A 13,016-nucleotide genomic window follows, 5' to 3' on the forward strand; every position below is an offset into this window, starting at 1 on the left:
AGTTTTCCTTTGAGATGACCTTTAAGCCTTGTGTTGGTTGCATTTCCATTTAGGGATCCTCGAACTGTTCGATGTTATTGGGGTGGGAAGAGGCTTAGATAAAATCAGGATTTTGAATGTTTGTTTTCTGATAGTAAATTTTCTTCTTGTGTGTCCTCCAAAATTCCATACAGAAAATATTTTAGACTAGACAGCTTTCAGAGAGGTGGGAGCAGCTCTCAGGGTGGGAAGGACCATGGTGACACACCGAGCACGGCAGCAGGCCACTGCTAAGGGCTGGTGCCCTGCTCATGTCCTGCTCAGCTGCAGCAGGACAGAAAAGATCTGGCACAGAAAATGTTCTGTGTTCCCTAAAGTGTGCTGGAGACACGAGATTTCTCAAGATCCTGGACACAGTTTTAAGTGTTGGAGAAACTGTGCCTTAGTGCAGCAGCAGGGAAGGTTCTGCAGAGCAGCTCCTCCCTGGGTGTTTCTTGACCTGTTCCTCAACACATTCTAGTTCTGGGAAAGCAAAGCTTGAGGACAACTAGATTGGATCAGGAGCAACAAAGGCTTTTGCACCTTGGAATTTCACATTAGTGTCTAATCCTGTCTTAGAAACTTCCTTTTCCTCTTCTAAAGTCATTTTATGATTTGTACCAAGTGTTCAGATGATGTTTCACTACTGTGTTGAACATCTACTTTTGTCCAAGTTGTCTCCAAGTTCTCCAGCATCCCTGTCCATCCTGGTGAAGGCAGTCCTGGGCTCAGCTGCTCTCTTTGCAGCCAAGGACATCTGCTAAGAGGCAGCTCATCTCACCCAGCTTGCTCTGTCTGTGCTCCTTGACCCAGGAGGGCATGGCAGGGGCAGTCCTGGAGAATGCTCTGGCATGAAGCCTTTCTGGGAGATCCTCCATCTGTGAGGTGGCATCAGCTGTCATCTTAGGAAAGGTCAGATTAGTATTAGATGGTCAAAATCCTTGTCATATATTTACTAGGGGTTTATCAGGCACTAAAGGATGAACCAAGTCAATGGGTTGCTGACAGACCAGCTGCACAGACCTTGAACAAGCTGTCTGAGGGGCTGATCTTCAAAGTGAAGCCTCGTTTAGCCCACAAAACGTTCCCCAGGCTCAAGGATGCGGTGGGAGGAAAAAAATAGAGGAAACAGAGATGGTTATTATGATGAAGTTTGTGGTTTGTGGAAAGATACGAAGTAAAGTTTGACTTGTTTGAACTAAAAGTGGAAACAAAGCCCCAAACCTGAGCAGATGGAGTTATGCTTTTTTTCCCTGCAGCCTTCCTTTTCCCTCCACTTCTCACTCCCCCCTATCCTCACCAGAAAAGGGGAAGTATTTAAGGAGTAACAGTGGTAAAGCAGCACTAGGTAGAGGGGAAATTGTGAGCTGTTGTTGCTGTCTGGTCGCACAGGTTGGTTGGTTTGTGTGTTTTGGTGTTGGCAGAGGCCATGCAGGGATCGAGTCCTGCAGCCTGCTTTGGCTGGTGGGACATGTATTGTTCTCTCGTCCAGAATCAGATGAGAGGTTTTCAGGGTGAACTGCCTCTTCAAGTGGTGTTAAACTGCTTTGGATCCCTGGTCTGTCTTCCTTGAGGTTACATCAACAGATTTGGACTAAGGAAAGGATTTTTCTTGTATCAAGTTACTGGCCAGTTTAGGAGGGCTTTTGCATGGAACCGCTGGCATCGTCCCTGCTGAACTGTCATTCTGGTAGGGCTCAGGCAGAAATTTCACTATGCAAGCAAGTAGCTTCAAAAGATGAAGCTTGCTTGCATGAGAGAGAAGTAGAAGAAATAATTAGCTGGCTTTTATCTCCTCTGACCTGAGACTTGGAGAGAAAAGAAGATAGGGTGTTAATAACTACCCTTATTTCCTGGTGTTTGCTTATCAGCTTCCCTGTGCACCACAGCAGCAACTTAGCAAGCCTCTGATTTTAGTGCAGGTAGGACCTTTTCCCTAACTGTTGATGCAAGCCTGTGCTCCAGATAAAAGTCCAAAGGATGGGTGCTCAAGAGGAGTGTAGCTATCAAGTGTCAGATTTCTTTGTTCTCCTTCTCAAAGGACAGAGATGCGAGCAGGAAATAACTCAGCTTTATTTCTTTTCCTGTAAGTCTCCCTCAGATACAGTTTAGGAGGAAAAGAGTCATTTCATAAACACATTCCACTCTGCTTTTGACAAAACCAGGATTTGTAGTAATTTTGTTGGCACTGCATGAAAGTGCTGTGAATGAAACACTTGAACCCTGTCCTTATCTCCAAGGCCATCAAACCCTTTCACTGCATCCCAAAGCTAGAGAAGCATTTTCTGACTGGATTGGAGAAACCATCGTTTTTATTCATTAGATTCGGTTAGAAGAGCGTCTGCAATACTTGCTGGGAGGAGCCTTGGGTAAATATAAACCTTAAAAGCTGGGTTTGAAGGCCATGGAAACACTGTGTTCAGTGTGGATGTGTACACACAAGTACTGCAGCAGTGACTGTGCATTACAATGCATTACATATGAAAAACACAAGTAGTAAGAGTTGTGTCTGTTGTGGGTTTCAATTCCTTCATCGATAGTGTGGAAAAACAGGCTTCTGCTTGAGCCACATCCAAACAGAACTTCTTCAGATAAGAAAAAGCCACTTTGGGGTGAGGATGTCAGCTTTGCTGCTGCTTCTTATCATACAAGCATGGGTTTTACCTGGCTGTTATAGAAGTGAAGCCGTGACACGTGTGTGCTGATGTATAATGGGTTGCTGGCAGGTGCCTGAATGTGTGGATTGCCAGTGCTTTCCAACTGAGAAAGCAAAATATGGTGAGGAACTGGAAGCACTCTGTTGTTTTCAGAAGTCCTTGGAAAAGTGGTGATAGATCAATTTCCCTCGTGTGTTACTGCCCGCTGGAGGAGAGCTGATCTGTGAGCATTGCTACCTTTCTAATTGTTAGTAATTCACTAAGATCACTTCACCTGTGCAAGCCTTGATGAAATACCTGGTCGTCTCTTCTGCAGCAGGGAGGAAAGTGAGAAGGAGAACGTGAATCTCTTAGCTTAAACCATAGAAGAACAACAGAGTTTTTCTAATAGATGAACCACACATCTATCTTTGTAAAGCTGTCAAGAGATTGACACTTTGTGACTGCCAGACCTGTTGATTCCAAGCGTGTTTCTCTGTGTCCCATTGCACTGTGGTGCTGTTCTGCAAGGGCTCAGCAGCTGATTGCTCCTGGGAGGAACAGGGAAACATGCTGTGTTTGGAGGAGGACCTGTTGTAGCTCTGAACTGTTAATTAAACTCATTTCTAAAACTAGTTTCATCTACATAAGGCTGATAGCAAGATGCACATGAAAACCTGTGCTGCTGTTCATGGAAATCACCATTGCTTTCAGCCATTAATTGAAGCTGTAGCCTGGGAGTCTTGTTTGGCAGAGACCTGAAGGGGGGTGATTTCATGCAGCTCCCTACTTTAAACTGGGCCAGTTGCCTTGTTACTTGTGTCCAAAATGAACCTGATAATCCCAAAAATGAGCAGCAATGTGGTTTTGCTCTGTGCTGCTGGTTTCAAGTGGGTAATTAGATCTGCCAAAGCTGAGAGAGTGCACTTGACCGCCACTCAAGACTTGCAGTAAAGAATTAGTGGCTGAACACTTTGGTTATTAAACTTTTTGATAAACAGTGTCTCATTGCTCTGACTTGTGGTGCCTGTAGCTAAGGCTCAGCACCTCACACACCGTACTTTCCAGAAGTAGGAGCCTGCCTGAATTCTTGGGCTGAGACATTGTCTGAAAAGATGCTGTTTTAAATAATTTCCCAGGGCTCTGAATTCCATGGGCCTGGAACCAAAACTGCGATGGCATGGGCAAAGTCATCTCGACTTGTGGAGGAGCTGGAGCCACTTTACAGGTTATCTGTGTCTGAAGTGGCATTTGTGCTCTGTGCCAGTGTGATTTGAGCAGCCTCTCGGCTCGGGAGTGGGAGCTGTCCTAACAGAAAATATGTCACAGCTATAAGAAGGAAATGAACGCAATCTTTCTGGTGAGAACTTCAAACGATACAGCAAGCAGCACCTACATCAAGTAATCTGCTTGCAGAGTCCAACCACTGCAGTCCTTTCCATCTTGCCAGTGTTCCCTTTCCATTATCGTTGTTTAACAGTTGGCACTTAGAAGCTCACTCCTTCTGCAATGAGTGATGAATGCACAGCTAACAGCACTCCTCCTGCTCAGAGCTTTTGCCATTCAAAGAATGCAATTAAGAATTGCTTATCTTGCCTGCCCTACCTTGCAATTCCATATCCACCAGGAGGTTTGAAGAGTTCCCTGTGTCTGTGTGTGTCCTTCTCTTCCCTTCTGCCAGGTCAGTCACGCTCGTGGCTTCCACTGCAAGTGCTACACTTGGCTGTAGTAAAAAACTCCTTTATTTCTAAACCAAACCCTCTGTAAAATATTAGTTGTTCTTTAACTGGAAGAACAAACCCTGTGTGTTTACTGGGTGTTTTCAGCACACATACTTAGTCTTGTTTCTATAGGGCTTGAGAAATTGTCTTCCAGGGCAGGTTCTTGCTAATGGGAGAGAGACCGAGAGCTGGTGAAGAGAGGATTTTGCTGCACTTGTGGCTCAGGTTGCTGTAAGGTAACATCAAGCTTTTCGAATGTGCAACACAAAATAGAAGTTTAAAAGTCCCACAACAAACCTGAGACAAATCTATCACCAAGAAGCTGGAAGCTTTTCCTGACTTGACATGCTTTCAAAGAGCAGGAGGAAAAGTCCGTCCTTTCGACCTGAGTGTGACGCTCACGGACTTATTGTGTTGGAAAACATTTGCTTTGTGATTTGCAAACTTAGTTTTCCTCCATTTCCCTCCATTGCCTATGGCTCTTTCTTCATCTTAGCTGGTTGTCCTGCAGGGAATGGCTTGGGGTGAGCAGGATCAGGGCCATCCATCATTGTCCCTTCAGTAGATGTGGCAGAAGGGAATCTTTGGCAAAGGAGCTGGATGGGCAGCTGGAGGTGGAATATCTTCATCTGCTGCTTTGAGACTCAGCAGTTTGTCTGCTGAAGCCCTTAGTTAGTAATCTAATGTGCTGCTAGGACAGTTTCCATGCCAAACCACAAGAGCTGTGAAGTCACAATATGCTGTAAAACACATAAATGCCTAAAGAAGCCTGCCTGGCGTTATGGCCAGAAAGCAAACAGCCCTGCTTAAGGAGTTTGGGTGAGATGGTGCAGCTTGCTATAACAACTCTGAAAGAAACTGTAATTATGCAGCAACCTTAGGCCATGTTTGTGCAGTCTTTTTGCATGATTAGTTTTGCAGGATTTGCCTGACCTGTGTTAGTATAAGACATCTAGTTGTATTTTAGATGTAACATTACCAAAGGGCCAAGCAAGCCTTTTGGAGTGCTGGCTTGCAAACTGTGCATTGTATCTTAATACTGCAAGATGATTCTTGGGTTTTGAGCCCTGTGCTGAAACAATGCTGTATTGAGGAGACTCCAGCAGCATTCACACATCAGCACTGGGCATGAGCTTAACAAATGCAGAATATTCCTTTCCAACACAACAATGAAGCATCTGAACAACAGTGTTTCATAGCCAGCTGACTGCAAAAAGTCTCCAAGCATCTACAGAGAAAACCTGTGAAACACTGTGATTGTACCTTGCCACCTGGGCTTGTGGAGTAAATAGAGGTGTAGGCAGACATCAGTACAAAGGTCTGTTAATTGTGCAGTGTACACAGAAGATGGTAGTGTGTGCAGTGTAGTGTGAGAAACAGATGGCTCAGAAAATAAGATAAGTCATCATCAGTACAGTTGCTGACGTGGCTTCAGGTTATGTTTGTTTGTAGAAGGATGCTGCCATCTCAGAGTCAGCAGCAGTGATGGGAATGGGTTTTGTGTCCTGAAGTTGCTGGAGAAGTTAGGAGCAAGTAACAGGGTATCAGTCATGACCTTTGATTTTCTGCACATGTCCTGATCTCTCTGTTGGGTTGCAGGATTTTATAGTTGCTTCAGCATCAGAGCGTTGCAGAGTGCATGCACCACTGAACCAGGGCCAGGCAATCGGGCAGGGCCTTCCGTTGAGATAAGGTTGGGGTAATCACAGTGTGGCAGGAGAAGATGGGCACTGGGTTTGGAAAGGAGAGGTGGTGGGTGAAGGCAAAAGTACCTGAATGTTGTAGCGTCACAGTGGAAGGAGCGTAATGGATCGTGAAGTCAGGTGCTGCTCAGTGCAGGGAGCCAAACCTCAACACATCCATACAGCAAGTTCAGCAGTACCCAGCGGGGCTCTCTAGTGCTTGGGCTGCTGCTGAAACGCTCTGCCACGGCTGCTCCCTCCCCTCTGAGCTTCCAGCTCCAAGCCTGTGTTGGCCAGGGTGAATGACTGCCATTTTTCTTTTGCATGGGCCTGTGTAGTCTGCAGTTTAATTACTTCTGGCTACCTGGCAAGATGATATTCATCTACCCTTGGATTTCTAGAGTGATTGCTTTCACCTTTTCTTGCTCCACGTTCTCTCCTGTGACAGGCTCTAGGCTGTCCTGCTCACGTGCTCCAGTTGGCTTCACGTGTGATGGCTGCAGATAAAAGAACCTACCTGACTTTTGAGCTTTCTTTTACTGTCCTTTTATAGATGTGTTTTTATTTGGCAGATTAAATAGTTACAAATTATGGATAGATGGCTTTCTGCTGTTGGTTGCTATCCCAAGCCTGTTCTCCTCTTTCCTGGTTAGATACAGGATCAGAGGGTAATTCAGCCTCAAGGGGTCATTCAGGGCAAGGTCCTGCTCAAGGCAGAGTAATATGATTATTGCCTTTGGATTGTACAGTGCTCCAGCCAGACTTTTCACGTGGAAAGGGGGAGTGTGTTTCTCTGCTCTACACAGAGCAAGCTGCTTTCTCTCTACCTGTGCTCCACAGCAACTTTCTCATGTGTGGATTGAAATAAAAATACAAAGTGGTGTTGGCCCTGGAAGCCTTTCAAAGAACTTCCTTCAGTCTCCTTACCTCCTTCAAGTCTGTTTGAGCCTTCTGCTACACTTCTAGAAACGCCAGGAGAGCGTTTGCAGCGCTCCCCAGCCGAAGCAGAGACAGCTCAGGCTGGCTGACGCAAACACAGAGGAGAGTTCAGTGACTCCTATGTTTAGTGGTTTGGCACTTTTTCACTGCAAGGTTAGGGCTTTAAGGAGAAGGATTTTAATATTATTCCAGTTTCCAGCTAGCCAGCCCCATTTCCCAGCTTTAGGCTTCCTTCAGCATTCGTTAGAGCTAGCTTAGCATCCAGCTGCCCTTTCCCCCAGCCCTACCTACAGGGTTTGCAAAGCTGCAGAGATGACTCAAGGGTCAGCAGTGCTGGGTCTGAATCACCCTTGTCAAGGTACAGTCAGTTTGAGGAAGATGTGGCATCAGTCACTCATAGTTTACAGTCTCCTTTTGAAAAAGCAAATAGTCCCATCATTGCAAAGGAGGCTTTGAGCCTTATTTCCAAAGCTGACTGTGAAGACTGGAGATGAATGAGGTATTCCTCCCCCTGCCCTTTCTGCTCCCTCCATACAGGAAAGGAGTGGTGCAGAATGTGTGCTGAATGGCATTTCCTATTTTTTTTAAGCTGGCAACATCTGAAAACTGAATCTGTGCAGGACAACTGTGAGCACAAATTTCACCTACACGTTAAAGGGACTTAAACTGCACTTTCCCCAGCCCTCTGGATGGATCAAACCATTGTAGACGTGAATATTCAGGATGGTGACAGACTGGGATTGTTTTTCCTAGCACAGGGAGGTAATACTGACTGGACAGTTGTTTTGGTGTGTTTTCCCAAGTGCTGCAAGGACATTTTCAGTTTAGTTGTGCCAAGACAAGCCCAGTTTATCTGAGCTCTCTTGTGATGAGGATGATTCGCTATGATACAGTTTATGAGCAATCCACTGAAGGCTGGAGAGTCATTCTTTCCTGCTTGACAGCTGAGTTTATCCCGAGATTTACCTAAAATAAAGCCTGTAAGCACCGAATTCTCAGTGGAGAGACCTGGTATTGCATGTAAAAGGCACAATTGTCTTGCACAGGCTGAAGGGTGCTTAAGCAAAGTCTTCTCCCCATGCACAGAGGAGGAAGGGAGAAAAAGCAGCACGCTCCTTCTAACTGTTTCAGCTTGTTTGTGCTTTGGAGTGAATTAATGAGTTGGAAACAGATAATAGTTTAAAACCATGAGCTTTTATTCTTTACTCTTCAGTGGTACTGGGTTAGCTGTGACTGTAGCAGGAGCTGATGCACCTGTAGCACTCCTGTATCTCTCCTGAATTACTTGCCTTGGCTTTTTCTGTTAACATTCAGTTAACAGGGAGCAGGAAAAGCTGAGCTCAAGGAGCTTCACTGAGTACCTACTAATGTGAGAAAGCTTTAGCACATCAGCCTGTATGGAAAGCAGAATATGATGCCAATCTGTGACCAAGAGTGAGAAAAGAGTAGTTCCAGATGAGAGAAGGTCTTTTCCCAAGAGAAAATGGCCCATAAATACCAAGAGCTACACTTTAGCTCTCTTAAAGTAACAGACAATGAGATGACTGGTGACTTGGCATGGTTTTTCCAGCAGTTGCTCTGCTCCTTGCTATCAGACAGATGGAGGGAAAGACTGGCAAAATGTGCTTCTGAGGAGCTGTTTCACACCCCAGTGAAGCCCATGTGGCCTCCACATGGTTATCTCGGAAGGTATCCTGGGTTCTGGAAATAGCACTGAGCCTGGGATCCTGACCACTTTGGGCTTATCTTTGGGTACAGAGGAGGTACCATGTAAATGATTAATTAGAAATTGCCTTTGGAATTGGAATTGCAGCGTGTTGAGTGGCAATAGCAGGGCAGGGTGCCTTTGTTGAACAGTCTGCATTCTGCAGATGTTGTTTTGGAGTAGGGCTTCCAAGTCTTGCCAGCTAACTCTTTTCTTTATTTGTTCTGAGTGCATTTGAAGTTGCATCATTTCCTCGGTAAGAACAGTTTTATTTTTGACTGGAGCGTTTGTCAGGTGGGAGAAATCCTAAATGTGAGTGCTCTCTGGTGGTGAAGATCTCTGCTTCCCTGCTGGGCTTGCTGCAGTGTTTTGCAGCCAGCTGGGTGTGAACACGGGATGTCTGCACTTAGGGCTCTTGGGCTTTTTTAACTCCTTAAAAACAATGAAACAGAGTAAGAGCCTTTTTCTTTCCTTGGCAGTCTTTCCTAGACGGGAATTCCTGTCCCTTTCAGTGATTTCTATTCTGTGACCTACTGGTTTCTGTCTTCTCACTGTCAGTCAACACTGTCGTGTTTTAACGAGGTAATAAAAACCAGTACAAAACCCTCTGGTGAAAGAGCTGATGCTCTCCACAACACACCACACCACCCAAGGATTAAACAGTGACTTTCCTTTTTGGCTGCTGAGCTCATGTCAGGTGCCAGAGCAGTAAGTGGAACATTCAGAAGACAGTGATACAGAAATGATTCAATTAACACCACTATGGGTAAATGTTTTCTCCTCCAAGCTGCAGCACAAGGTGAGGTGATTTTGATGCTGCATACAAGCCAAGGTTTGACTCTGGGAGCAGGTACAGGGCTTCCTTTTATCAAGTGTGCCATAGTTTGCTCTTAAGAACAAAACTCCACTCTGTTATCTGTCATGTTGATGAGCTTTCCCTTGATGGGTTGGATGTTGATGAGCCTTCCCAAAAAGCACCACCAGCTTCCTCCTCTGCTTGTGTGACCTCCCCTTGCAGAAGAATGGTGAGTTTAACACAGCTTGTACCTCCCCTTTGGGCTGCCATCTTGGTTGTTTTCTTAAGTTTTTTGAGTTCTTCATGGGTCAGGAAAACCACCAACCTCCCAGCAAAGCAGTGCAGCTAGGAAAACAGCCACTGCTGTTCTTGGCCTGCTGCTGTGCCGAGCTGCTCTGCCTGATGAAAAGAGGCTTTATCAGCAAGGAGGGGTAAGCAGCAGCGGCTCCTTTTAGCAACATCTAAGCACAGCTCTGGAATTTTAGCTCCAGTGCTAAGAAGTAAAGAAAAATGAACAGAGAGGTGACTGGGGCTGTCAGTTGTTCATAAGCTCTGTATCCTTAAAGCCAGGCTTGAGAGCTGCCTGTTTGTCAGGCCTGGAGGTGGATCCATCTCCTTCATCTCCATCTGCCTATTGTCACCCAGATCGAAGACACAACTCATCAGAATCTAGTAAAACCTTTGGAAACTTGCCTTCAACACCAACAGTCATCTCTGTGGCCAGGCAGGCAGTGTGTCAGACTGGGACACTTCTGGAGCTGAGCTGTGCCCTGGGCAGGGGGCTGCACAGGCAATGCTGGATGCCAGCAGGAGCTGTGCCCTGGGCAGGGGGCTGCGTGGGTGCCAGCAGTGGGGCAGCTGGCTGAGCCCAGGCTGCAGGCTCTGCTCACCACACAGCCAGGGACACTCAGCTGTCAGGGCAGGAAACTGAAACTGTGCTCTGCTGCTGGCAGTTTACATAATTCATTGATGGAGGAGGAGGTCAGAGTATTGGGTGCTGTGGTGGTGTCTTGGCACCGACACTTCAGTAGAAATGTCCTTTTTTTTCTTCTTGGCAGCTAAAATAACCCCCCTTAACCTCTCAGTGCTGACCACCAACCCTCCAGCCCAGCATCTGATGGAGCTTCAAAACTCATCCAGGAACTGCTGTATCTTGATTGTTCCCATGAATAGTGCTTAGTGGTGGTGATGTGCCTGCTGTGCCATGACTTCTGGGGAGCACACTGGATGTTCTCCTCTGGGCAACTGTTTTGGATGGCCCAGCTCCAGACAACTGGGAAGGATTCTGCTGAATTCAATGTCCTTGTAATGGTTCCCATTACATATGGATGTCCCAGTGTGATTTGATCTCCTTATAGAAGCAGTGTTGTGTGTGTTTGGGTTGTTTTAAGCTCTTCCATGTATACGTGGAGTCTCTTGTGTGCTCCCAAGAGGGCAGACAATGAGCAGCCTGGTGGAATCCAGTCTCCCTGCACCTACATGTGTCTTCAGCCAGTTTGGTATCTTCCAGATAACACAATTCCTAGCTGCTTTGTGCTTCAAAGAATTAAAATTAGGATGGCAAACTACAAGGATTGAGTGTGTCTCTAAGTCTAAGAACTCAGCTGCGGTTCTGCACTCCCTGTCCATCACCCATCATTATTGCTGCAATAGCTGCTGATTATAATGGCCTTATCTTCCCCAAAACCCTTTTGGTAGCTTTCAAACAGCACATGTCTCTCAAATATAGCATATCTGCCTTTTCAGCTGATGTTGTGGGAAATGCATGTCAGGACTAACTTCCCTTAAAGCTGAGTGCAGGAATGACAAGAGGTTTTGCTGGAGTTAGAGGCAGAAGCACCTCTGGAACGCGGCTGTGAGAGTCTGTTTCTCGAGGTGTTCATTCCACCTGCTAAAATCGAACAGTGCCAAGGTGCTGCAGCAAGTGTTCAAGGGAACAAAAGCAAATGTCAGGCCTTGTCCCCACGTGGGGATGGTGATGAATTCCGGAGAGGAGGGCTACAGGTTGCGCCGAGCCCGGCTCGGCTCGGGACGGCCCCGGAGCTCTCTAGAGGTGCGAGGCTGCCATCTAATGTCGGGAGCTGGGACTGCAGGACGGGGAACGCTCAGCTCCCCATCTGCTGCCGTCCTTTCTCCTCCCGAGAAGCAGATGCTGGCTGAATTCCTCACCGGTTACTCTGGAGCTCCTGTGCTCCCCTGCTGTCCATTAAACGTCCATTTCTTGGGAAACAGGTTTTAACTTTTGAATTTTTAACAAATATCAAGTTATTTTCTGTCCTGTTTGAGGAAAGGACCCTAAGGACCAGAGAGGGTGTAGGAAAGATGTGATTTAGGGTTGTTTTCACAGGTTCTTAACAAGCTTTCCTCTGGCTCAACAGCAGTGATGATATCAAAGTCCTGTCCATCGAAATGGCTGGAGTGGAAGCTAACTGTGAGAGCTGGAAGGCTGTCATTTGCTTCTTGGTTTGTGTAGTTGTTTACTTTCTTGCCAATATGATTAGAATGGCTTCAAAACTGCTGCTGCTCTGGCCTGAGCTGGGTCTTGGACAACTCCAGGATGCCTTTAAATCCCCTTTCGGAAGCATCCCCTTCACAGGGTGTTTGTGAGCCCATCACAAGCTCACCTTTACTCACTGTCAAATGTAGAAGCAGTAAATGATACCAACTGAAGTCTTGCTAAAGAGGATCTTAGAAACCATTTGTTTCTGGCAGCGTGTCAATGGCACCAGGAATATGTGAATGTGCAGAGAGGTGGCTCGATTGCATCAGCAGAGGTTTGCTGTACCCAGAATATGGTCGGTGTTTGGAGCTCAGGGATCTGAGCAGTTGTGTGTCTGTGAGTGGAACAGCAGCAATGTCCTTTGTGGGTGGTAAGATTCAAAGCTACCTCTAGTCCTTAGTCCTTTTAAGGTCACATGTCCACATAACAAGCTAACAGTCCTGGTCAGGGGATGTCTGTAGCCAATGTGTTGTTGACATGTTTCAGTAGGGTGATGGGTTGAAGAGCCCACCTGCTGAAGTGGGCACCTGGGAATCCTGGGCTTGACTAACGCCCTTTCTGCCTTTTGTCTCCTTGGGGTAGGTTTGAAAAAGGACGGATCTACACCTTTATTGGGGAGGTGGTGGTTTCCATGAATCCTTACAAGAACTTGAACATCTATGGGCGAGACGTGATTGAGCAGTACAAGGGAAGGGAGCTGTACGAGAGGCCTCCTCACCTCTTTGCGATTGCTGACGCCGCTTACAAAGCCATGAAGCGACGATCCAAAGACACCTGCATTGTCATCTCAGGTAAGCTGAGAGGACTTTTCCTGCTCAGGAACACTTGCCTTTGTGATTTGGTTAATGGCAGCAGTTTATAAGAGAGTTTCATTCATCTTAGAAGTGCTTGTTTGCATTTGAATCTGTGTTGGAGACCTTCAGTGAATTGCTTCTTACCTAGGTCAAGAACTGGTGTGGGTCATTACCTTCATCTGTGCAATAACTGTGAAGTAACGGGAGCATGGGTCCCCTGCTTGC

The 13,016-nt window shown here is 46.4% G+C and overlaps 1 protein-coding gene across 2 annotated transcripts in view; it reads left to right on the forward strand.

Moving 5' to 3' along the window:
• Window positions 1-13,016, forward strand: part of LOC133628698 (unconventional myosin-Id) — a 109,747-nt gene that overhangs the window by 31,834 nt on the left and 64,897 nt on the right. For both annotated transcript variants that reach the window (XM_062017170.1, XM_062017171.1), the window contains one exon: window positions 12,580-12,788. In XM_062017170.1, the coding sequence (XP_061873154.1) occupies window positions 12,580-12,788 (209 nt within the window). The remainder of the gene's footprint in view (window positions 1-12,579; window positions 12,789-13,016) is intronic.

The sequence above is a fragment of the Colius striatus genome, chromosome Z, assembly GCF_028858725.1.
Source record: "Colius striatus isolate bColStr4 chromosome Z, bColStr4.1.hap1, whole genome shotgun sequence".
NCBI classification, from domain to species: Eukaryota; Metazoa; Chordata; class Aves; order Coliiformes; family Coliidae; genus Colius; species Colius striatus.